Source organism: Trichoderma asperellum, chromosome 3, assembly GCF_020647865.1.
Source record: "Trichoderma asperellum chromosome 3, complete sequence".
Classification (NCBI taxonomy): Eukaryota; Fungi; Ascomycota; class Sordariomycetes; order Hypocreales; family Hypocreaceae; genus Trichoderma; species Trichoderma asperellum.
In genome coordinates, this window is record NC_089417.1 from 1,985,299 (window position 1) to 2,008,430 (window position 23,132).

General features: G+C 51.8%; 7 protein-coding genes across 7 annotated transcripts; 3 read left to right on the forward strand and 4 right to left on the reverse strand.

The window, feature by feature from the left end:
- Positions 1–1,152: 1,152 nt before the first annotated feature.
- On the reverse strand, positions 1,153–3,059 carry TrAFT101_005223 (uncharacterized protein). Its single transcript, XM_066127411.1, has 3 exons — positions 2,937–3,059; positions 2,799–2,878; positions 1,153–2,732 (listed from the first exon to the last, which is right to left on the reverse strand). Exons 1-3 carry the CDS (start codon positions 2,961–2,963, stop codon positions 1,355–1,357), a joined length of 1,485 nt encoding a protein of 494 aa, XP_065983522.1. The 5' UTR covers positions 2,964–3,059; the 3' UTR covers positions 1,153–1,354.
- A 5-nt stretch (positions 3,060–3,064) lies between these two features.
- Positions 3,065–5,829, forward strand: CSR1 (phosphatidylinositol transfer protein csr1). Its single transcript, XM_024900906.2, has 6 exons — positions 3,065–3,751; positions 4,510–4,681; positions 4,740–4,804; positions 5,067–5,236; positions 5,298–5,404; positions 5,467–5,829. The coding sequence occupies exons 2-6, from the start codon at positions 4,521–4,523 to the stop codon at positions 5,648–5,650; spliced, it is 687 nt and encodes a 228-aa protein (XP_024757580.1). The 5' UTR covers positions 3,065–3,751; positions 4,510–4,520; the 3' UTR covers positions 5,651–5,829.
- Positions 5,830–5,935: 106 nt separating this feature from the next.
- Positions 5,936–7,917, reverse strand: TrAFT101_005225 (uncharacterized protein). Its single transcript, XM_024900871.2, has 2 exons — positions 7,273–7,917; positions 5,936–7,172 (listed from the first exon to the last, which is right to left on the reverse strand). Exons 1-2 carry the CDS (start codon positions 7,551–7,553, stop codon positions 6,236–6,238), a joined length of 1,218 nt encoding a protein of 405 aa, XP_024757579.1. The 5' UTR covers positions 7,554–7,917; the 3' UTR covers positions 5,936–6,235.
- Positions 7,918–8,156: 239 nt separating this feature from the next.
- RPD3 (histone deacetylase) lies at positions 8,157–11,046 on the reverse strand. The gene is made up of 4 exons (XM_024905471.2): positions 10,603–11,046; positions 10,210–10,510; positions 9,579–10,120; positions 8,157–9,516 (listed from the first exon to the last, which is right to left on the reverse strand). Exons 1-4 carry the CDS (start codon positions 10,795–10,797, stop codon positions 8,476–8,478), a joined length of 2,079 nt encoding a protein of 692 aa, XP_024757578.1. The 5' UTR covers positions 10,798–11,046; the 3' UTR covers positions 8,157–8,475.
- Positions 11,047–11,366: 320 nt separating this feature from the next.
- On the forward strand, positions 11,367–13,402 carry RPN11 (multicatalytic endopeptidase). Its single transcript, XM_024900882.2, has 3 exons — positions 11,367–11,600; positions 11,723–11,976; positions 12,074–13,402. Exons 1-3 carry the CDS (start codon positions 11,535–11,537, stop codon positions 12,765–12,767), a joined length of 1,014 nt encoding a protein of 337 aa, XP_024757577.1. The 5' UTR covers positions 11,367–11,534; the 3' UTR covers positions 12,768–13,402.
- Positions 13,403–15,749: 2,347 nt separating this feature from the next.
- Positions 15,750–16,946, forward strand: TrAFT101_005228 (uncharacterized protein; the record flags this gene model as incomplete). Its single annotated transcript, XM_024906977.2, has 1 exon — positions 15,750–16,946. The coding sequence occupies one exon, from the start codon at positions 15,750–15,752 to the stop codon at positions 16,944–16,946; it is 1,197 nt and encodes a 398-aa protein (XP_024757574.1).
- A 212-nt stretch (positions 16,947–17,158) lies between these two features.
- Positions 17,159–21,603, reverse strand: TrAFT101_005229 (uncharacterized protein). Its single transcript, XM_066127412.1, has 4 exons — positions 20,793–21,603; positions 20,214–20,674; positions 19,630–19,874; positions 17,159–19,499 (listed from the first exon to the last, which is right to left on the reverse strand). Exons 1-4 carry the CDS (start codon positions 20,830–20,832, stop codon positions 18,440–18,442), a joined length of 1,806 nt encoding a protein of 601 aa, XP_065983523.1. The 5' UTR covers positions 20,833–21,603; the 3' UTR covers positions 17,159–18,439.
- Between the last annotated feature and the right edge of the window lie 1,529 nt (positions 21,604–23,132).

The window sequence follows — 23,132 nt, forward strand, 5'->3', positions numbered from 1 at the left end:
AGAAGAAAGAGAAAAGAGAAAGAGACCAAAAAAAAAGGAAGGGAGGGTTTAAAAGATTTGGGAATGTAATTCTCTTCTAGAGAACTTTATAGAGAGGTGGTTGAAGCTTGAAGCTTGAGAAAGATGTTTGAAGTTGCAGCAATACTACCTACGAGGAAGAAGGGCGTTAAAATTCGATAACAGACAAATAATATCGTGGACCGTGAACCGATAAAGAAAAAGCCAGAAATCGTAACAAAGGAAATGAGAAAAAGGAAATAGTAAGCTTGTGATTCTTGATTATGCAGAGGAAAGAGAGATCTAAACGCTCAAAGGAGGCTTAAGGGGACTCTTATATACATCTCCCCATCTCGCAAGTTACACACACTAGTGTAGTCTTTTGTCACTCTACAGACGCTACACACGCGCGAAATTGGCCCTAGATCAAAGGCCGTCAATCTGGTCCGATGGCCTTTTTGCCGCAGTCAAGCGAGACAAATAAGCGCGCCGCGTTTCAGGTCCATCCATCCAGATTTGCCAGATTCTTCTTCGCAAACCTGGTCCCCAGAAAATCAGAATCAGAATAGAAACTTGCTCCACCAACCTTTTATGTATCTAACTTTAAACAAATACATAAAAAAATACAAAATGCCTTATCAAGTTTCACGGTGAGCCCATTCAGCCGCCCAGTCAGCCAATAACAACACAGAACCTGACTCTCATTCTCACAGGCCATTTCTGTAATCGCTCATGGATCTCACCATATTTTAAGCGCCGGCAGCCAGTTCGGTGAGCCGGAGGATCGAGCCCCACCAGCCGGACGATTGGATCGGAGCGCTCCGCTGAGCAGGATTCGCTCGGCACCCCCCTGTTCCCGGAATTGGGTTCCTGCATTCGCGCAGACAAGAGAAATTGAGGCTCAGCTCGATGGCTTTGTTTTCACTTTACGAGGCGGCTGCATGGTCGGCCGCATGTTTTACTGAGGCGGAATAAAAGGAGGCAACGGTCTTGGGCCAATCAACGACTGTTGTCGGCACAGCTGGCCGGGTTCACGGTGTAGCATGAAACGCGAACAGCTAGACGATGCGCCGCGAAAACCTGCTTTTGCTCCCGCCTTAATGTACACGAAGCACTCTGGTTTTTCACGGCTACACCTTTGTTTAGTTGGACTTGTCCCAGAATATTGCTCTCGAATTCATCAACACGTGCGCCGTAAACGCCTATCTAAAATCCCAACTTCAGAAATGCTGCATCTCCATCGCTCGCGTTTGGGATGGTCTCGAACGCTGCTTTTTTACCGACATGTTCCAGCCACCACACCTCATATTATTTTATAGCTTATTCCTCACCACCTCTCTCCATCGCCTCTGCTTATTTACCCAAGCAAATCTCCAGAGGCGGAACCCCCCTGTGGTGCTGAAGAGGGGTTTGCTGCGGGTGCTCCCCAGATGCTAGCGCTGCTCTTCTCCTTAGCCAGTTGGCCCAGTGCTGGCCCAGTGGTGGGAGTGCTAGGCTTCTTGATGCCGACACTGGCTTTGCCCCAGAGAGCACCAAATGCATCTCCGCCGCCAGAGGCAGCTGCTTTGCCGTTGGACTTGTTGGCGGGTTGCAGACCGGCAGTTGGAGTCATGGATGAAACAGATCCTCCGGTAGGTTGAGCCTGTACAGTACCAAAGTAATTGGGCCCTGTGGGTTGGAAGCCCGCAGGCTTGGCAGGCTGCACTGGAATGCTGAATCCTGAGCTTGCAGCAGCAGGCGTGGCATTGGCGCTGCCGGCTGGTGAGATGGAAGCGATGTTGACCATCTGACTGATGCCAGCTTGCTGCGGAGCCGACAGGGGCTTTGGAGCAGCGAATTGGGTGTTTGAATACGTAGGCGAGGTTGGCGACGTTGGGGATAGGGGCTGTGAGAAGCCAGCTGAGGGAGCTAAAGGCTGAGCCGCAGGCGCTGTGGGAGCTGCCGATTGAAAGTCGTCGAACTCGTCATCGTCATCGTTGGCGGGAGCGGCGGCGGTGTTGAGGGGAGCGAATCCGCCCAATCCAGAGCTGCTTGATGCAGCTGCTCCGGCAGCTGTAACAGGTTCGTCAAATGAGAAGAGGTCCACCTCAGGCTCTTTCTGCTTGGGAGGCGGCGCCGTTGCCTTTTTGGCTGGAGAGCGTTCTGCACTTCTCGTGGGACGAGAAGAACTGGCCGCGGGTCGCGCTCCGTCGTCATACTCGTCATACTCTTCGAATCTTTCTGATCGGTTTTGGGTGTCACGGAAATCGCTCGTTTGGCCACCGAAGCCGCCACCGTCGCCATATACACCACCAGAGTATCCGCCATACTCGCCAGAGCCACCACCACCGCCATAGCTAGACTCATTGCCGAAGCCGCCAAAGCGACCGCTGCCGCCGCTCGAGAAACCGCCCAAACCCATACCTCCCTCAGAGCCAGTATACTTGTTCTTCGTTACTCGAGCCTTTTTGCGCTCGGCCCGAATCCGCTCAACGTCGCCCAGCAGCTCGGCAAGTTCCTTGGCTCGGTTTCGTACGTTGATACCTTGATCTTTGCCATTCTGGTCGATGAAATGGAACTGGCGCAGCATTTTCAGAAGCGTGATATGTCCGCGCGCATCATCAACGACGCGCTCCGAGCCATGCTTGATGAGGAATTCGAGGAGTTGTAAGCTTTTGTAGATTTGGCGCCACTCCTCTGCAGACTTCTCCGTAAATCGACGATAGATCATTGGCATAATCTCATTGAGTTGTTGACTGCACCGGCGTTAGAATCCAGCAGATATGCATCCATATGGGTGCAACGCCTGCTTGCGTACGTACTAGTTGAATGTGCCGTTGGCAATCTCCTGCATCAGAGTGGACGATGCTCCCCATGGCTCGTTATTTGTCGCCTCTCGTACCTAACGCGCCGCATTCTTAGCAATCATATTCCGTCGCAATGCCATTGCTAAAGCAAACCTTTGCTTCCATCTCGGTATAATTCATGACAGCTAATCGATCACCGGCGTTAGCCTGAATCCCCTTTAATTTCCATTGGGCTGCGAAGAGAGCGCCATACCATTCTGCGCCTTCCGGAACCCGGCCTTGAGATCGTACAAGGTCAGGTTCGAGACGGTATTCTTCAAGTCGTTAAAATCCATTTTGGATAGACCCAATCAGCAGGAAAAAACGCGGGAGAGATGGCCAAGAGAAAGTTAAAGGCAGAGCCGGATGGTGACGAGACTGTCGATGATGGTTGGAGCTACACGGTGTCGCCGAGCCTGGACACTTGGACACAAGCGCTAGGTCCACTACTCGGGCTGCTAACACGTTACGAAGATACCGGGCGTCACGTGATGTAAGCTAGGTACTTTGCTGTTCATTGAGGCTGTCCAGTTGTTCAAGACTAAGGAGCTGGTGAGTGCTATTCGATTAAAGACTAGCATATCGGCCAAAGACTGTGATACATTGAATGACAATTTCCGTGTGCTCTACGGGCATAGAGACCCCTTGGCTGGACATGCAGTCTATCAAGTGTACCAAATGGCTACCCGCTTGGCCGACTTCCCCAGTCTCTAGACCTGCCCATGGATTATTAACATCGACCTGCGCCGGATCCGCGTAAGAGCCTGAGACTTCAGGCAATAATAGCAGCAGTGCGCACTGGCTACTGACATCACCCACAACTCTTCACCTTTCTGCGAAGCTGTCCCATCAACCCCGGTACCCAGGCTACGTCTTTTGCTTGGATCCTATTGTGTAGAATCATCATTGTAATACGTTTGACCTCCAAGGTATGCTTCTCTTTTTTTACCTCCTCTTCGTGTTCCTCTCCCGCATCCCTAGCACCCGCAACCCATTATCCCGCCTATGCAAATGGACCAGCGGCCATGGACATGCTCCAAGCAACATGGAAAACAAAGAAAAATCTGCTCTTGTTGGGACGGTTTCAGCCAATTGCCCGCCCCTCAGGAATTGCACCGCCTGGCGGGCTTGCCTCGGGGCCTTTGAACCGGTTTTGGCCATCCATTTGCTGGGAGCTGCGCAAAATTCCAAACAACCAGCTTTCCTCTGGGCATGGGCCAAATGATAGGCGGAGCAGCTCCGCCCGCAGGAATAGGTTGGAAGGGCTTCATGCTTGGCCGTCCAATCATGGCGCGCCTCTGCCCACCGCCCACCTGCAGCACGGCGCACACCAAGTCACGTCAGCTCTCGGAGAGCCAACGGTCCAATTGAGCAGAACCGCGTCGAATCCAGCCATTCCGACGGCTGCTGGGCTGTTCCGGGCCTCCAGCGCGAGCCTGGCGATGGCTGGGCCATGGCAGATGCGAGGGTCGAGCAATTGCTGCGCCAGAGCCGGCGACGAGGCCGTGATCGAGCTCTGAAAGCTTGGGAGCTCCGAGCTTTGCCGCCCGCTAATTTGGCGGCGACGTCAAGCTGCCGCATACCCTGGCCGAAAACACGTGATCGGCTCCTCTCGTCGCACCCCACCGTCTCCCTTGTCTGCTGCTCTGGTTGGCTGTTTCCGGTTACTAATCCGCTACCCCTCCAGCACAATTCAAAATGAGATCAGCTTTCTTCCAACCCCTCCTACCCCGCCAAACCTTTTGCTCCCCCGGCTTAAGAACTTTCTCTCTCCCTCAACGCATTGCTACTTCATCCACCTTTGCGACCACTCGATTCTATTCACAGCCAGCCAAAATGTCTGCCAACCGATCCCGAGTGTAAGTGCTGTGTGAGCTCCCCCAAGGACATCGCCATCCTCTGACTCTACCACTGCAGTTTCTTCGACATCACCTGGAAGGGACCCGTCTTCAAGGACGGCAAGCCTACCACTGAGATCAAGGGTGAGTCTATTCTCTATTCTTCCGAAACCCCAATTCGTTAGCGCTGTCAATGGCAAGCCGCGAAGAGAAGCGAAGCTGCTGCAAGTTGAATCTCGACATGCTACTCGTTTCTCTTTGTTTAATCCCTTTGTTTAATCCCTTTACCGCTTTGGTCAAGTCTGCTCCGGCACTGACTGGCTGCTTCTCCCCCATTCTTCCAATTATCACCTCACCTTGCCGTGGCCATTCCTGGAGCTTGCAACTAATACGTCTATGACAATAGAGCAGCAAGGTCGCATCAACTTCACCCTGTACGACGACGTTGTCCCCAAGACCGCCGAGAACTTCCGTGCTCTCTGCACCGGTGAGAAGGGCTTCGGCTACCAGGGCTCATCTTTCCACCGTATCATCCCCAACTTCATGCTCCAGGGTGGTGACTTCACCCGCGGTAACGTATGGATTACTCGCCCCAAGAAAGCAATTGGTAAAAGGCAGTTGACTAACACATCCCCAGGGTACCGGTGGCAAGTCCATCTACGGCGAGAAGTTTGCCGATGAGAACTTCCAGCTGAAGCACGACCGCCCCGGTCTGCTGTCTATGGCCAACGCTGGCCCCAACACGTGAGTCCACCTCAATCAAGCATCTTGGTGCGACATTATTGGCTAATCCGCGATCCAAATAGCAACGGCTCCCAGTTCTTCATCACCACCGTCGTCACCTCTTGGCTGAACGGCCGCCACGTCGTTTTCGGCGAGGTCGACGCTGACTGCATGCCCATTGTCTCTGCCCTTGAGGCCACTGGCCGTGACGACGGCAAGGTCAAGTATGAGCCTCGCCCCACCATCGTCGCCAGCGGTGTCCTGTAAGCTTGTGTAGTACGGCTACATGCTCTGCATGTCCACTTGGCGGCAGTCTGAGACCATGATGTTTGTTGTGGCGGATAAAAAGAGGCTCAAAAGAGCGACTACATCGCTATATCCTTTAGCTAGTCATTAGGGTGCTGCAAAGCAGAACAAAAATACAAATTCATCGCATCGAAGAAAATGATCATTCATGGTTCAAAAGTCTGCTGAAATCATCAACTTGATCCAAAAAAAAGACAATGTAAATGTAAAGGGCATCTTATAGAGGAAAGGAATGTCAGCGTGTCAGGACCCTTGTCTATAAGAATATGCGCTTTAGGAGGATTCTCCCGAGGCTTGTGAGAAGTCAAGTGTTTTTTATGAGTCTCAATACAACATGTATTTTACGCTCAATCTTCTGCAATAGCCTATCTGCTGACCCATTATGCGCCAAGTGCCAAGTATAGAGAGATATATACACATTCCCAACAGACTGTTGCGAGGAATATCCCATGCCAAAAATAAACTCCAAACAATGCAAATTGATATCTGATAATTTCTTCCCCTCTCCCCCTCCCTCTCCCTCTCCCTCTCCTTCTCGTCATCTCTTCAAAAGATCTCATCCTTGCCCAGCCATTTTTTGAAATATTCACAATTGCTGGGCCCTACAGGACCACCATCCTCACATAAATCGAACACGGGGCACCGTCCACACGGCACCTCCGCCAACGGGCTGACGTATAGCTCCGGGCCGCCGTCACGGCCCGAAGGGTCCTCGCGGCCGGCCCAGCTCTCGACCGACTGTTTGGCAATGCGCGAGACGCGGTAGCCGACTTTTCCCGCAATACGGACGGGCTCGACGAGGTTGTCCCAGACAAGGACGTCGACGAGCTTCTTGACATCGCCCTCGGACAGGATGGTGTTGTTGGTGATGCCGCTGGAGGAGAGGAGGCGGGCGATGTCGCGGACGGTTGGGTAGGCTGTGTAGCCGGCTGGTAAGGGCAGGAGGGCGGGTTCTCTGCGGGAAGATGGGGTGGGCTTGGGGGCAGCGGCTTTGCCTTCCATCTCGGAGGCGTCGCGCTTCTTGCCCTTGATCGCATCTGCTGCTGCTGCTGCTGCTGCGAGTCCGCCCTTGATGACGCCCTTTTTGGGGGCTTGTGTGCCGCCGGCGGCTGCTGCTGCTCTTGCGGCGGCACCGCCATGAGTGCTGTGGTAGCTGCTCTGGCGCTTGATAAAGTCGAAGACGACACGCTGCAGGTCTTCGATGAAAGCCTCGTCTAGGTCCTGATCGGTGTACCACGGCCCTCCGGTGGCGCGGTCGCTGGGCCGGATGGAGGCCTTGATGTACATCTTCTTGTTGGGGTGCTCGACGTTCTTGAAGGGCGCGATGAGGCCCTTTGCCTGCAGCTGCTTGATGGCGTTCTTGAGGACCGAGTCGTGCATGTTGAGGCGCTTCTGCAGCGTCTGCGTCCAGATGCCATCGCCGCCGGAGTCGTCGATAAGGGAGTATACCATGACTTGCTCATCGGTCGTACATTGCTTATACCTGTAGTTTGAGAACACATGGTTAGCAAAGGCTTTTTTTTCCACCAAAGAGAGATACGCAGATTTGAATCCATGTATTGGGGAGGGGAATGTATCCTCACTTATGCGCCTCCTGCTTGTCTCGCCACTTCCACAGCACCTGTCCGGACGCCTCCCTCATCGTGATGAACAGCTTGTCATCGCTGAGCGACTGCACGACCCGCGCCAGCAGCAGCAGGTCCCGATTGGGTATCACCTCCATGCGGAGGAGGTCGTCCTGCGAGAACATGTCGCCTTCTTCCCTGCACCGGTCGTAGAGCAGCTCCTTCAGGACGGCCAGTTTCGCGGAGTCGGCATCGCTGCCATTGGCCCTCGAGGAGCCAGCAGCGACGGGGGCCGACATTGCGACGCTGCGAAGAGAGGATCTGTGAGCCTGCTGGAGGCTAGAGTGGTGGTTGAAATTTCGAGATGCTAGTACGGCTGCCGAAGGGAAAAGCTGATGTGGATGGTGGCGATGCAAAAGAAAATAAAAAGAAAAAAAAATAAAAATACAAAAGTGACAGTCGTTTATGAGTCACCAGGCTGCCTCCCTTCTTCCCTTCTTTTCTTCTTCTTCTTCTTCTTCGTCTTCGTCGTCTTCTCCCTCGCAATGAGGCGTAGTCGATGGATTTGTTAGCGCTACATTGACTTGGGCGTCTTTGGACGATAGACTCCCTCTCTTCACTTTTCTTATCAGGTCGGAGCGATAGGCCCAAATTGTGTACAGGTTCTATGGTGGGACACGAGCATGCTACTTTTTTTTTTTTTTTTTTTTTAGCCATCAGTAGGTACCAAGGTAGTGAGAGGCCTAGTGGGTACCTTACAGCAGCCTTGCATGCCGGAAGAATTTCGGTATTTGCTGGATTGTGGAGCAAGGTGCACCATGTATTCAGACAGACAGCATTCTTCGTGGAGTACGATAGAAGACAATTGGTTTTAGCAACGTTTGCAATTAGATCACGACAATGGCTTTTCCAAGACGTATTTTATTGAATTTGTTATAGAATTACTCTTTTGTACGCTACTGATATAGACTCCAAGCAAATAAGAAATAATAATAATGAAAAAATCAGCCAAACTTAATAAAGAATCGAACAAGACATTAGCCTGGCGCTCAACAGATGGCTCGATATTGCCATCTGCTTTTATGTGGCCCGCCAGTATCCCTTGCGCCGGAAACGCCTCTCTCGCCTACCCACTGATCTACAACGTGAACTGCATCAACGTGATTTGGAGTTCTCTTGCTCCATATAAGCCAAGCCGAGGGTCTTGCTGCTTGGGGATGCTCAAGCAGACGGTGTGCTGGCCTTCTTAGGCTCAGCTTCCTCCTTTTCTTGATCAACCTCCATCGCGTCTGCGGACTGTTCAGCCTTCTCTTTCACATCAGATGATGCTTCGGGAGATTTTTCAGGTTCGGCTTCTGAAGGCTTTGATTCTTCTGCGGCAGCTGGTTTTTCAGCAACAGCAGCTTCGGTAGCTTCAGCAGCAACTTCGGTGGCAGTTTCAGCTTCAGCCTCAGCAGTAGCAGCAGCTTCGGTAGTGGCGTCGGCAGCTGGCTCAGAATTCTCTTTTGAACTCTCTTTTGGCTTTTCTTCCGCTACGGGGCTCTTGCTGGGAACTCGTTCGGGGGCTGATTCAGGTTCATCCTGCTCTTCCTTGATGATTTTTTCTTCCTTAGGCTCCGAATCGTCGGCCATGCCAACGTCGCCATCGTCATCGACCTTGTCCTTTTCTTTGCCGCTCTCCTTTTCTTGTTCGCTTTCTTTCTCCGCTTCCTTGTCCTTTTCAGGTTCAGCGGGCTCAGCCTCTTTATCCACGGCCATCTTCTCTTGCTCGGCAGCAAAATCCTCGATGGTGTCGTCGTTAACATCGTGGGATTCTTCTGCGGCTGGCGCTTCAGGAGCACCGCCATTGGTGGCAGCGGCGGGGGAAGCGCGTTCGCTGTTATCTTCCTTGTCGCTTTTACGGTAATCGTTAAAGCTTCTCTTGTTGCCGTTAGCACGAGTGGCTCCATTTGCGCGGGCCATTTCATCATCGTCGCTGGGTTCAAATTCATTCTCGTGCTCAACACGCTTGTCCCAGCGATGTTCAGTCATTCGGACGTCTTTATTTTCATCTTCGTCCATGTCATCTAGCTCAGCCTCCTCCTCATCGGTCATGCCACCAAAGGGTTTCCGAGGAACATCTTGCATCTGAACCGATGGGGCCGGGCCGGTGTGGCGGAGGTTATCAATGACGGCAGCAGTAATCTTCTCCAGATACTCTCTGCTGTTAGAATTCTCCATGTTAGAGGACCTAACATTGAGCTCAAAATCGGGAGCATAATACTGGTAATCGCATTAGCACAAGACGCTCTAAGTAATGACAAGAGGATAACATATGGACCAACCTCGTAATACTCGTTGTATGGAAGGGTCCGGTCCATCTCTTGGCCAACCAGGACACCTGTCTCAAATGCCCACGTTCGGGCAACATTACGCATGGTGTAGCCGCCTCCGCCAAGAACTAAAGTAGGCAAGTTGAAGCTCTTGACAAAGTTGACACAGTTGGCGTGACCATCCATGCTCAGGTTGAAGGCACCCAAACGATCTCCAGAGAGACTGTCTCCACCACACTGTAAGACGACAGCCTCGGGCTGGAAGTATTTCATGACGTTCTCAATGACAGGTTCGAAAATGGATTTATACGAATCGTCGGTGATACCATCGCGGAGAGGGAAGTTGACGGCGTAGTTCTTGCCTTGCCCAATGCCAATGTCGCGAAGCTCACCGGTACCGGGAAAGTATTCACCATATTTGTGAAATGAAACGGTCATGACACGATCGGTGGTGTAGAAAGCCTCCTCAACACCGTCACCGTGGTGGACGTCAATATCGATGTAGAGCACACGCTTCATAAATCGAAGGAGTTCGAGGATTCCGAGGACGATGTCTGCCAGCCAGTGATTAGATGATATAAATTACACAATGATATGGGTTCCATTTGTATGGCAATGTATAGGAATGTATAAAACAACGCACCATTCACGTAGCAGAAGCCACTGGCTTCGCACTTTTTCGCGTGGTGTAGACCGCCAGCCCAGTTGATAGCGATATCGCACTTTTGCCGATTGAGACGCGCTGCACCCTCCATGCTGCCGCCGGCACTGATGCCGCAGAATTCGAAAAGGCCGTCGAAAACGGGGCAATCGTCGCCGACATTGTATTTCCCCTGTTCTCGCATGTAGCTATCCATGTTGTCGGGGGTGACCTTTTGCAGGAAATCGATGTAATCGTCGGTATGGAACTGGGTCATTTCGCCGCGAGTAGCCGGTTTGGCGCGCTGTTGCATTGTCAGTATCCCATCAAAAATCGCATTTGGTACCTTTATTGTGCCGAGGAGTCGCAATAACAAGAGGCCCATGGTTCACATACGTAAATCTCCATCTTCTGGTACAGATTGTACTGCATAATCAGACTGTGGGCCAATCGAATTCGATGAGGCTTCATAGGATGACCGGTGACGTAGGCATAGTTTCCAATGTCAGAATCGTAAAAGTAGGCGACTTTCTTCGGTGATGACCCATTAAGGGCCACCGAACCGAGTCCCGACATGGTGGTGTCGCCCATGTGGAAAAGTTGCAACGCTGAGCTGCTTTGCTTGTAAGAGTTCGAGAGGCGCCGGTTGGCAGGCTGTGGTTGATGCTACTCTGTATTGGGGGGGGAAAAAAGAAGTAAAAGAGAAAGAGAAAAATCCAAAATCGGATGGAGCAGCAATGCGAGTGATTCGGTCAAAAGGATTTTCGCATAGCTGCGTTGGCGGCGAAGATGTGAAGGAAAGTTGAGTATATCGTAGTAGCGGAAAGCCGATTAACTTTCGGCAAGGGAAGCGCGGCGGCCAAGCAGAGAGGCTGCTGCGGCAGCTGGCGAACACACGCGGATAAATATTGGGGCGGCAAGGCTGCAAATCTCGGTCTGGTCCGCCAAAATTGCTGGGAAAAGTTTGTCATCCACGGCAGTGGCATCTGATTGGCCTGTCTATTGCCGAAAAAAAGGTAGCTGGGCAAGGCTTGCTGGTTACTAGTCCGTACTAACGTAAGCGTGGCCAATTGATCGGAACGCTTTGCACGTGACTTGATTATTCAGCCACCAACCCTTGTAGCAGGCTGCCGGACAACTGCGTCAACGGTCATTGATATCAGCAGCTAGCTGCTAGAGGGGCCCAAACACCAAGTTAGGAACACGCAAACACGCACACATATTCTTCTCCCTGCCACTTCTACAGCTCTCCAATTGCGACTTTCGTTTGAAATCTTTCGTTTATTTCATCTACACCGTTAAACACAGCACATTTCATTACTTTGAGCATGGAGCGATTTAGGAATCTGTTGGGCGGAGGTGGCATGGGGTTGGGAGGAGTTACTCCAGGCACGGTAAGCTTTGGATCTGCTGGAATTGCATTGCTTGGACGCAGCTATATTCCCTCCAGCTGGAGCAAGCTGCATGTCCGAGATTAGCTGCGGCGATTTGTGGCTAACGGGCGTCGTCATTACAGGATAACATTAGCCTGATCGATAACTCCGAAACGGTCTACATCTCATCCCTAGCCCTGCTGAAGATGCTCCGGCACGGCCGAGCAGGCGTGCCGATGGAAGTCATGGGTCTCATGCTGGGCGAATTCGTCGACGATTTCACAGTCAAGGTCATGGACGTGTTTGCCATGCCCCAGAGCGGAACAGGAGTCAGTGTTGAAGCTGTCGATCCTGTATTTCAGACCAAGATGATGGATATGCTGCGGCAGACTGGAAGGTAAGCTGCTACGAACCGTACATGGCTGGCCTGGAAGGAGAAAGGAGAAAGGAGAAAGCCAAATTATGCAATGACTGTAGCTAACGGAGACGCATAGACCGGAAGCTGTCGTCGGATGGTATCACTCGCACCCTGGATTTGGCTGCTGGCTTTCTTCTGTTGACATAAATACTCAGCAGTCGTTTGAGCAGCTAAACCCCCGTGCAGTGGCAGTTGTTGTCGATCCTATACAGTCAGTCAAAGGCAAGGTCGTCATCGATGCTTTCCGACTTATCAACCCACAACTACTCATGATGGGCCAGGAGCCTCGACAGAGCACAAGTAACCTGGGACACTTGAACAAGCCATCCATCCAGGCTTTGATCCATGGACTCAACCGACACTACTACTCGATTGGCATCAACTACCGCAAGACGGCACTAGAAGAGAATATGCTCATGAATCTCCACAAGCACGTATGGACGGAAGCTCTAGAAATGGATGATTTCCGGACGGAGGGACAGAAGAACAAGGAGCGTCTGGAAAGACTAGTCAGCCTGGCAGATGGCTACGAGAAGAGAGTCAAGGAGGAGACTGAGCTGACTAAGGAGCAGCTCAAGACCCGTTACGTTGGCAAGCTGGACCCCAAGAAGCACTTGGAGGACGTGGGCCAGGAGCTGATTGAAGACAACATCGTGTCGGTGTCGAGGCAAATGATTGACAAGGAGGCGACGATGCCAAAGAAGAACGGGGCATTGGGAGCGGCTGCCCAATCAAATGAAGACCAGATGGAGACAGAGGAGGAGTTATAAGGGAGGAGCAAGCCAGGGAGAGCAACCATTACCACGACTCTTTTCGCACTACTTTAAGCCACTACTACTACATACAAAAAAAGGTGGTGGTAGTTGGGCAGCACTTGAGAAATACTTAGGAACAGGACCATAATTTTTTTTTTATAAACTGCTGCTAAAAAGAAGCTTGTAATGACACGGACGGGTCTTTAGGGCGGTGACCGTATATCAGACAACATGTTGCTATATGTTGTTGGGGCGGTGGCCGGTCATATGGTGGTTTTTGCGTGACCATGAGCGAATAGTAGTGTCCGCGTGCGTGTGGTATTACTAGTAGCTGGTTCGTTGTCGTTGTCACTCTGGAGGAATGCTTGGGCCCCCCCCTGCACCTGGGAGCATGAAGCCGTAGTCGGGCAGCACGATTCATGACATGTCACTATTTTATGGGAAACGTGTTGGTCTCTATGCCGCCTTTTGCGTCTTGGTAGAATTTTTTGGTATTGATGTGCTGTGAGGACAGAGAACTGCAGTAGCTGTAAACACGAAGAGAGCGAAAATGCTTGGCGTACGAAGTGCATACTGAGGTAGCGGATGTGAAAATTAAAATGGCAAGGATAGGACGATAGCCTGTCCAGGGTTATTCACATAAACGCAGCTGCTTCCAAAGGCAGCATGATGCTGTTGATCCATTCCGTATAAGTCGGTGTATCCCGCGGCATCGTGTGTGCTTTTGCGCAATGCTTACATACAGTATGCCTGCCTACGTGCCTATTCACTCGTCCACACACTCAATCTTGCACATGTTGTACACCCCAACAAACGCCATACCAGCAACTCGAAGGAAGAAGCAAATAGCCTAGTACCACAGTACCACCTCGAAAAATAATAAGACATATTACGTTTTCGTTTTGCCACTTACCCAAGACCAGGCAGGAAAATCCCACGCCATCTGTGGTCTCGCTTGGGCACTGGGATCCAGCTTGGCAGCAGTCACACGGCGGTTTTTGGCATCAGCCGGTGCTGGTTCGATTGGCGGCGACGCTCTAAGCGGTCTCAGCCCTCCAGTCAACCCCTCGGGCTCGACCCCTCCTCTCTTCACTTGTCCTCCCCTGAAGCAGAGACGCGCATGAGCCCTGGTAAACACGCAGAGACCGGGGCCCCCAATCAGTGGACAGACGGTGTGTCTCGCAGGGCCCGTGGAGAGCCACAGGGATTGCGGCCTGGGAAAAAAAAAAAGAGGCGACGAGGCCCCACGGCGGCGCCCAAGCAGCGACAGGCCACAGTCTCAGATGACGGGCTGGTGGGCGCTGATTCATCCTGGCCGCTGGGTGGATGCTGCGGTGGATATGCTGCTGGGAGAAGAGGGTGCTGCGGAGGGAGAGCCCCAGCTTGCTGCAGACTGGCTCTTCTGGTGAGGCCGCTGCAGCCACTAACTGCGAGCAGCAGAGCTAGCAGTGGAACTAGCAGCGCTGAGGGCTGCGACAGATGCAGATGCAGATGCAGATGCAGCCTGAGGAAAAAGAAGAAGAAAGAAGAAGACGCAGACGCAGACGCAGGGAAGCTCGAAACGAGAGACATGCTAGAGATGAGGCCGTTGGTTGCGACGACCAAGTACAGTACACATGGTATATGCGGTGACGACGTTACGGCACTTATGTATAAAGATGGGCTGGATGCGAGTACTAATGCCCAGCCAAAGCATTTACAGGGACTCGCAGAGGAGCAGGCTGTGGGACGCCAAAGTGGCTTGCAGCAGCGGCAGCCATCCCCGTCTCCATCTGCTGCTCTCTAGCGGTTGCAGCAGCAGGCATTTGCTGCCAGCCAGCGCCTGCCAGTGGACGCCGCGGCGGAGCCACTCCCCAGCAGACGCATGAGCAGCGACGCACCAACAACAATCCAGAAATTGGACGTCGAATTAATATCATCAGCTGCGGCGGCAACACCAACACCAGACAAGCGATCGCGGTGGCGGTACCTGTACATGCGTTGCGCGGATTGGACGCGTTCACCAGCCGTGGCACTGGAGACGGCGAGCAGTATTCGAGCAGCCTTCGTGTCTATAAGCACCATTGGGGCCGTTAAAACGACGGCGAGCGACTCCATCGCGCGAATCGCAAGTCTGGGCCCGGGAGTACCTGTACCCGTAAACCCGTGCTCGGGTACTTTGCACAGTGTCTGTCAGTGGCTGCAGCTGCAGGGGTCGCGGCGCAGCATTCACGCTTTTCTTCAGCATCGACGTCCACTTCGATTCTGCGTCCTTCTCCCATGAATTGCGCTGCCGGCGATACCTGCCAGAGCATCCCATCGTCGCCCGCTGCGCCCTCTATGGGCGACGGCCACCCCCATGCGTGTACCTGGCACTCACCCATCCCGCCATCGTCCATCCCGTCCGGGTCCTCGAATCCATCATTTACACGATAGCGCTGTGGCCGCGGCGTCGGTTAACCTCGCAGGAGATCCGCCCGCGAGCCCCTGTTTGCCGCCGCTGCTGTCATCGCCGTTGCCATTACCTGCACCTGCAGGAGCCACCACAACAAAGAAAAAAAATTATAGCATCGCATCATCGCCTGTCCTCCCCTGCTCCGCAGTCTGGGGCGCCGGCATCTCGTGCGTCGGCTGATGCGAATACCTCCAACACCACCGTTACGACACACACCAGAACTGTGCTGTTCACGGGTGGGCAGCAGAGGAGCTGTTGGCGGTCCCAACGTCCACGACCACTGTAGCTCGTAGTGGCACTACACTGCCGGCATCCACGAATACCGACCTACTTGTATATCTGCGGGTGCGTCTTCGACTTCCTCGACTTCCACCACCACCACCACCGTTACCACCACAATTACCAACAGACGTCGTGGTGGCCGCGGTGGTGCTGGCAGTGGACGGTAGCCAGAGGCTCTTACGCCAGCATTGTCGCCAGAAGTAGCAACCAGCACCCGCGTTAATTGAAGTCGCAAACGCAGTCGCAGTCGAACCCCGAACCCGAACTTCAACGTCATCGCCATGATGGACGTCGACACCGTCAACGAGGTCATTGAGTGCGTCGGCCGCCTCTTCGACCACATTCCCTACGCCGTCTGCGGCACCGCCGCCCTCATCTACTACGGCTACCGCTCCTACTTCCCCGATCACATCAGTATTACCTGTCCCGAAGAGTCCAAGGAAGCCATTCGCTGCTGGGCGCTGGCCAAGGGCATGACACCGTTGCCCGACAACCCCGATGGCTTCAGCGTGCGCGTTGCCAGCGGCCGCACTTGTCCCGTATGCATCAAGTTTATGAAGAACGGCTTCGAGGCGCTGGAGCGAGTCCGGGTTGGCCCAGGCCAGGCAAGCATGGTGACGTTGCCTAGTATCGCCAACACCATCGCCCGTAGCTACGTCTCTCGCCTGCACAACTCGTCTACGGAGCGCCAGGCCCTCTATGCGCGGTACTTGGCCTGGATCTTGAAACGCATGGCTGAGGTCCCGCCAACAGATCCGATACAGCGCTTTACTCCAGAACGTGCCAAAGACATTATAAATCGATCTTTTTGGATCCCCTTCACTCTCTCTTATCCCGAGACTGTGCCTCTATTTACGGCTGCCGGCCTTGAGATCCAGGGCGATGGTGGGCTAATGGACTGGCCGCAGATTGACGCCCCAAGCGTGCCGGCCCAACGGCCAAGGGCTAGGACATCCACCAGCCGTTATAGCCTCAACAATAGCCATGGCCGCAGCCAGAGCCATAACTTTGCCAATACCTACAACTACAACTATAGCCAGAGCCAGACTCGTCACAGCCTTCACGACTCGGATCTCTCAGAGTCTGAGAATAGCACAACACCACCATCTCTCCGTAGGGTTACCAAGCGGATACCGAGCTTCCGCCCACTAATGGTGCCTTCATTCAACTCGCCGGCGACTTCCGACTCAGGATTCTCCCATTCCACTGACGGCATGTCACCGCAGTTCCTTCTTGCTTCTCCATTCATGTCACCCACCACATTTATGTCGCCCACCACAGCCATGGCGCCACCGCCTTTTACAAGCTATCATCAGAACTATCATCAGAACTTTCATCAGAACTTTCATCAGAATTTTCATCACTTTATGCCCCTCTCTCCTTCAGACTCTACACCCTTTATCCAACCATTAGGCCCTCCACCAGCACCAAGGAGATCACTATCAACTCGTTCCCGTGATGTGAGGCCGTGGATATGAATCGAATGAACCACGAATTTCCTTGATTATGCGCCACTTTAGCGCTTGAGAGCTTGGGGCTCAGCATCCAAATGCACACACTCGCACAAACACGGCTGTTTAACAGCGTTCTGATTTCAACTTTATACCAACTTAACGTCTGCTTTATCGGCCACAACACGAACCAACGAGCCAAACAAAACAAACAAACAAACAAACCAAATTTACTGATTCTGGCAATCTAATTCTGTTCTTTTTGTCGTTTTTATCTATTGGGGGCTATCATCTAAATTGACGAGATATCAACTTGACCAGGTTATTTTGTTTGTCCTTTTACCTTGTTCTTTTTCTTTCGGCCATGTTAGGTTTTACCCTTTCTTTTGCTATCTTTACATTTCTTCTCATTCCATTTCTCTCTCTATTCTTCTTACACGACGGAGTTTTCTTTTTGTCTCTTTTTTTTTTTTTTTTTTTTTTTTTTTTTGTGCCAAGAATGACACGATTTGATGGATACCGGATATGGCAGGCAGGGGGATTATGCACGACATACATGACGCAAGGGGCCTCCTTTTTTTCCCTTTTTTCTTTTTTTAATACTTAATGACATCGAATGGAGGAAAGGAAGGAAGACAGAATAATGATGTCATGGTAATTGAAGAAGAAGAGTAAAAAAAAGTCAACAGGACTCAACAAATATTGAAACAACAAACACACCAGGATTTTTTTTTTCTTTTTTCTTTTTTTAAGACCCTTGAAAAGCCAAAGGCTCAACACATCCATACCCCATAGATTGATAGTTTACTGTACAATAGAAAAAAAAGGGGTGGGAGTGCATTGCTAGACTCAATGCCCAACTACCCACCTATTTGATGAAACTGTGTTTCTTTCCTCTCTCCTTTCTTCCCCTTAGCTGAGACTTGAGTAAACGAATAGGATAGGAGCTCCACACATGCAGCGATATCAACACAATCAGAAAGAAAATAGGATACAGAAACGTGAAGAAAAAGTTTTTAGCCATGTCGTACCGTTCGTCTGTACGAAAACCCTAGTATTGGCAGCAAGTAGCAACGAATGAAGAAAAACAAAATCATGCTCACATCATACCAAAAACTCCCTTATCCATGTATCAGCCATGATTCCTCCTTATACTGCCCCGCAATACTATTGTTCTTCAGGCTTCTCAATTCTTTGTTCTACAAGATGAAGGAAGCTGGATACAAGATAAAACAATAAAAAAAAACCGCTCAGAACATTTCCGTCCCATTCCCTCATTACTCCAATACGCCTCCTATATTGGCATCAAGCCCGTGTGCGTCTTTATCTGATCCGACAAGCACATATTTATTGTCGTAAATTGCGCTCGCCATGCTTGGTTGTAAAATGTCGCGTATAAAGGACTCATCCACGCGAGGCGGTGACTCGCTTGTGGGTGAGAAGTCAATGGCAAAGATGCCATCGACGGCAGCTTTATCTTCCGGTGTCGCGGGCTTTGATTGCTCATCCACATTGAGCTTCTACGCTCCCATGACGGGAATCTTTTTGCCTCGCTTCCCCAGCAGTGTTGCGTTGTCAAGATTGAGCTCAAATGCGCCCTTTTGTCGCTGTCGTTCGCGCACTTGCTGTCGTGCAGCAGCGGTCACGGCCGCGGAATGCTGCCCATAGCCTCTCTCACCGGCTCGCTCTCGCTCGCGACCACGAGTATGAGTATTGTCATGGTCTTGGATATTGGCCCTTTGCATCCTCTGCTCTAGAGCCTGAGTTTTGCTGTTGGTGTCCTTGTCGATATCCATGTTATCAGCATCGCTGTCTTCCTCCTCCTCCTCTTCGTCTTCTTCATTGAGACCACCAAGAGGTCTTCCAGCACCTCCAGCTCTTGCTCCAATCTGGGCCCTTCTCATTTCTTCCTCTCCTTGACGATGAACAGCATAACTGACATCGAAAACCTCACGGAGATTAACAGCTGCAGGGGATCGGAAATCGTATCGCTTTCCGGAATCCTCGAATTGGGCGGTTGCAAATGGCTTGATCGGCACAACCTCGGGTCTCTTTTCATTTTTAGGGGTTGGTCCTACTTCTTGGATCCATGGGTGGGCAAGAAACTCTCGGATGGTGTAACGCTTTTCGGGATCCACCGTCAAAAGATGGCTGATCAGATCCTTGGCAGACTTGGAGATGTCGTCCCACCAAGGCGACAGGAAGGTGTACTGGCCCTTGGCAACCTTTTCCGTCAAGACTTCGATACTTTCGTCATAGAAAGGCGGGAAGCCACATAGTAATGTGTAGAGAACACAACCAAGTGCCCACATATCAACCGACTTGGAATATCTCTCATCCTTGACGATCTCGGGTGCAGTGTAGCCAACGGTGCCGCAGGGTGTCATGGTTTGTGTTTCCCACACAATCTTGGAGAGGCCGAAGTCGGCAATCTTGATTTCGCCAATGCCGCCTCCTCCATATCCAGGGATGAACTCGCCCTCATCGACCTTATCCTCATCTCCTGGCTGCTTGGGTTTTGGGTGCTTGGACGGAATGACGGGTATCGGGTTGAAGAGGATGTTTTCAGGCTTGATGTCGCTGCAATGCATGTGTCAGCAAAAGCCTGTTTAGGCAAGGGCGGATATGACGTCAAGGTGGGACTACCCCTGTCCCACCCACCATAGCTTTGCTTAGAAATGGGAATAGAGGACTGCTAAACAAGACTTACCGATGGACAACACCCTTCTCTTCGTGCAGGTACTCCAGCGCCCTGGCCACTCGGACAATGACATGGCGAGACAGCTCCTCGCTGAAGTACGTCAGTCGTACGATCTGGTGGAACAACTCGCCACCGGGAGCCAGCTCCAGCACGATGTAGTAGTACTGCTTGGATTCGGAAAATTCAATGAGCTTGACGATGTTGGGGTGGTCAAGCTGACGCATGATCTGAACTTCTTTCAAAATATTCGAGCGCTAGGCTAGACGTTAGCATCAGTGAATTTCCAAGCATTCTCTCCTTGTATTCGATGCCACAACTACTGGCATCGTTACACTGTGCACCCTAGATACGGGGCTAAAAGTGTGACTATAGGAAATAAGATTTCGCACCTCTGCAGCTTTTGGAATCTTTTGAAAGTCTGGATGTAAATGTTTGTTTCCCTATTTTTGGGGGAAACCCCTCTCCGTGGTTGGTAAAAGCGGGATGAAGACGCAAGAAACGACATTGATGGAGCGAGAGAGCTAAGGGAATAGGATATCATGACGGCAAAAAAACAACACCAAGGATGAAAATGAAGAATTGCCTCAACTTACTTGCATACGATTCATCTCATACTTGCGAACGACCTTGATGGCAACCTCGCCATGCTCTCCGGTCAGGTCGCGCGCACGATAAACATTGCTGAAAGCACCATCGCCCATTTTTTCTAGGAGCTCCCATCGATCCAAATCAGGGTATTTCGGGAACTTTCCCTTGCTGGCATTTTCTTCAGCAACAATTTGAGCCAGGTTCGCCTCATCTACCCTCCTGCCCTTGGTACCATTGGCCTGAGCCGGCTCGACATGGTGGGCTGCGGCATTGCCTGCCTGCGCAGCTCGGTTCTGCTGATCGTTGGGAGCTTCTGAGTACGCTGACAGGGGCTCCTGGTTTCCGGCGGGTATGCCATATACAGGACCTGTTGCTGCAGTTTTCTCCGGGGGTGGCTGTGGTATCGGCTGGGGGGCTTCATTCTTTTGCGGCTCTTCGTTAAAATTACCAACACGAGCTTGTTTGCCTAGGATTCAAGTTTTGTTAGCTAAGCCAATTCGCTACTTTTTGGCAATTTTGAGCGACAGTCATCCGATCATATTAACGGAGGGGATGCCGAAAACGCTGATGGAACTGGGTCATACCGTGGCGGATGAAGTTTTTGATCTGTTGAATAGTAGACATGGCTGCCGAGAGACGCCGCTATCGAGCGACGGCGTGGTGAAAGACACAGGTAGGAATGTTCGATTATTCTATGCTGCTTAATTCAAGAGTCTTGTTCCTCTGTGTGCCTTTTTATAACCAGGATTTTTTTGGGGGGGAAACGGAAAAGAGGGAGCCTCAGATTGTATGGTGGAAGCAGCACAAGTGAAGAGAGGAATAGAAAATGCAACGCAGTGTCTAATAGCAACACGCTGCCGAGAATGACGAGCGTATGTTCGGCGCGGAGGTGCGATGATGCGGGGTTTTGAAATAAGTTTGCGAGCAGCAAGTAGTGGGCTTCTTTTTTTTTTTTTCTCCTTCGCTGGGTGGGTAAAGTCTCTACTTCGGAGAGGTGACGCTGGGCTGAAGCAGACGAATGTGTTTGAATCGAGAAAACGGAAAATGTATTCGCTGGCGAAGGTACAAGTAAATGAAAATGGAAGAGAAGGAAGAAGAGAGAGTAGCTGGGGCGGCAAACAAATGGGAACAAGGTCAGGTAGGCGTGTAGCGACTTATTAGCGATGGTTCTGGGAGGACAAAGGCGGCCGGCACGGTAAATTCAAGTGGATGAAAGTGACGTACGGCCCTGGAAGAAGCTAGAAGGGAGAGTGGTGGGGAATTTTCTTAGTGCTTGTCCCTGTATTTTTGTCGGCAGCTGTTTTTGCTGAAGGGAGGGAAAAAAACAAGGTGAGGAGGAGGAGGAGAACGGAGAAGAAGAGAAAGAGGAGAGAGGAAAGAAAAAAAGAATTAGGAAAAAAATGTGCGCAAGGCTGCGCATAAGCATACCATGGTTTTATTTTTGTATCTATTTCCATAATTTAATTTCCTCTTATTTTTGACTTTGACTTCGCCTTGCTGCCTGCACTGATGACGATGTTCCCTGCTACCGCGCGCTGCTGGACAGCACATGTCGACATAATACTGTACCATGGCTTTGCTTTACACTACGAGAAACCTTGGCAGTGCTACTATTGGAAGAAGCCAGAAGCAGAGAGCTGGGGGTTACATTCAATTTCCCATGTCCACGCAGAATGAGAAGAAGAAAACAAGATACATGCGACACTGACGCGAAGTTGACAGGACTATTCATGTGCCTAAACATGCATGCCGTATTCCTGCTGCGGCACTGGCGCGCGCAGCGGCTACCAGGTGCTGGCTGGGAGTGGCTGCTGGCGCTGCAGCCAGGTCCGCTGCATTGCCTATTAGGCATTGCCAGGTATTGAAAAGCAGAGACGGGTGGGCACGCCATGACAGGCATACGGGTCGAGACCCGGGCGGATGGCGCAGAGGCTTGCAGATTCAAACGCCGGGCTGACAGCTAAACATCCAGCCACCGGAGTACTCCGTGCTAAATGAGATGAATGAGATCAATTACCTGGCAATGGCGATGCTGCTGCGGGCCGGCTTGGGGTTTAGCAGCCGCCCTGCTAAGGAACGCGCGGGACAAAATAAATTGAACGCGGTGGCAACGCCAGAGCACGAGATAGGAGAGAAAAAAAAGTCGCCTGCTGCTACTACTGCATACATACGCCCAGGTACCTGACTGAATTACTTCATACGAGTACATGGTGTCATGCACGGGCAGTCGATCATCTGCTTCGTACAGTACCTAGGTAATCACTTTGGGATGACTCCCCATCAAAACAGGTATACCTTGGCACCCAGCCTGCAGAGCGGGAGCTTGAGGTACCTCCAGATGAGGATGAGGCAACTCCGAGGCCAAGGAACACGCAAAAGCAGGGAACCCGCTTTTCCCGGGCCTCCAACTCCAGCTGCCAGGCACTATCACTCAGCCTGGGCCTCTCTATCATGCGCCCCATGCCAGCCGCGTGCGTTTGTTGCTGGTGGCTCGAGCCCTTGGCAACCTGGCCTGGCTCGACGGCCGCAGGCTTGGCGTTGCGCTTTTTCCAGATGCGCGTTTGTTTTGCGTTGACGCACGAGACCAGTTGGCTGGGCGGTCCAGATCGCAGGTCCAGTGCTGTCTGGTATGCACGACGCAATAATACATGCACTAATCGGGACGGATACCGCACGGCGGCATTCTGAAGAAGAGGACGAAGAGTCTGGAAAACAAAGACTATGTGCTCCGTACAGGCGAATGAATCCTTCGAAATTGCTTGAGCATCACCTGAATAAGCTTCCTTGGTTGCTTGGCTGGGGGATGCGCGCCTGTCGATCTTCTCACCTGCGCAGCTCGCTTACGTTACAGATACGTAGGTGTGCATCAACGGCAGAGCTTATCCATATTGAACAAGCAAATACATAGATAAAGCAGAGAAGGC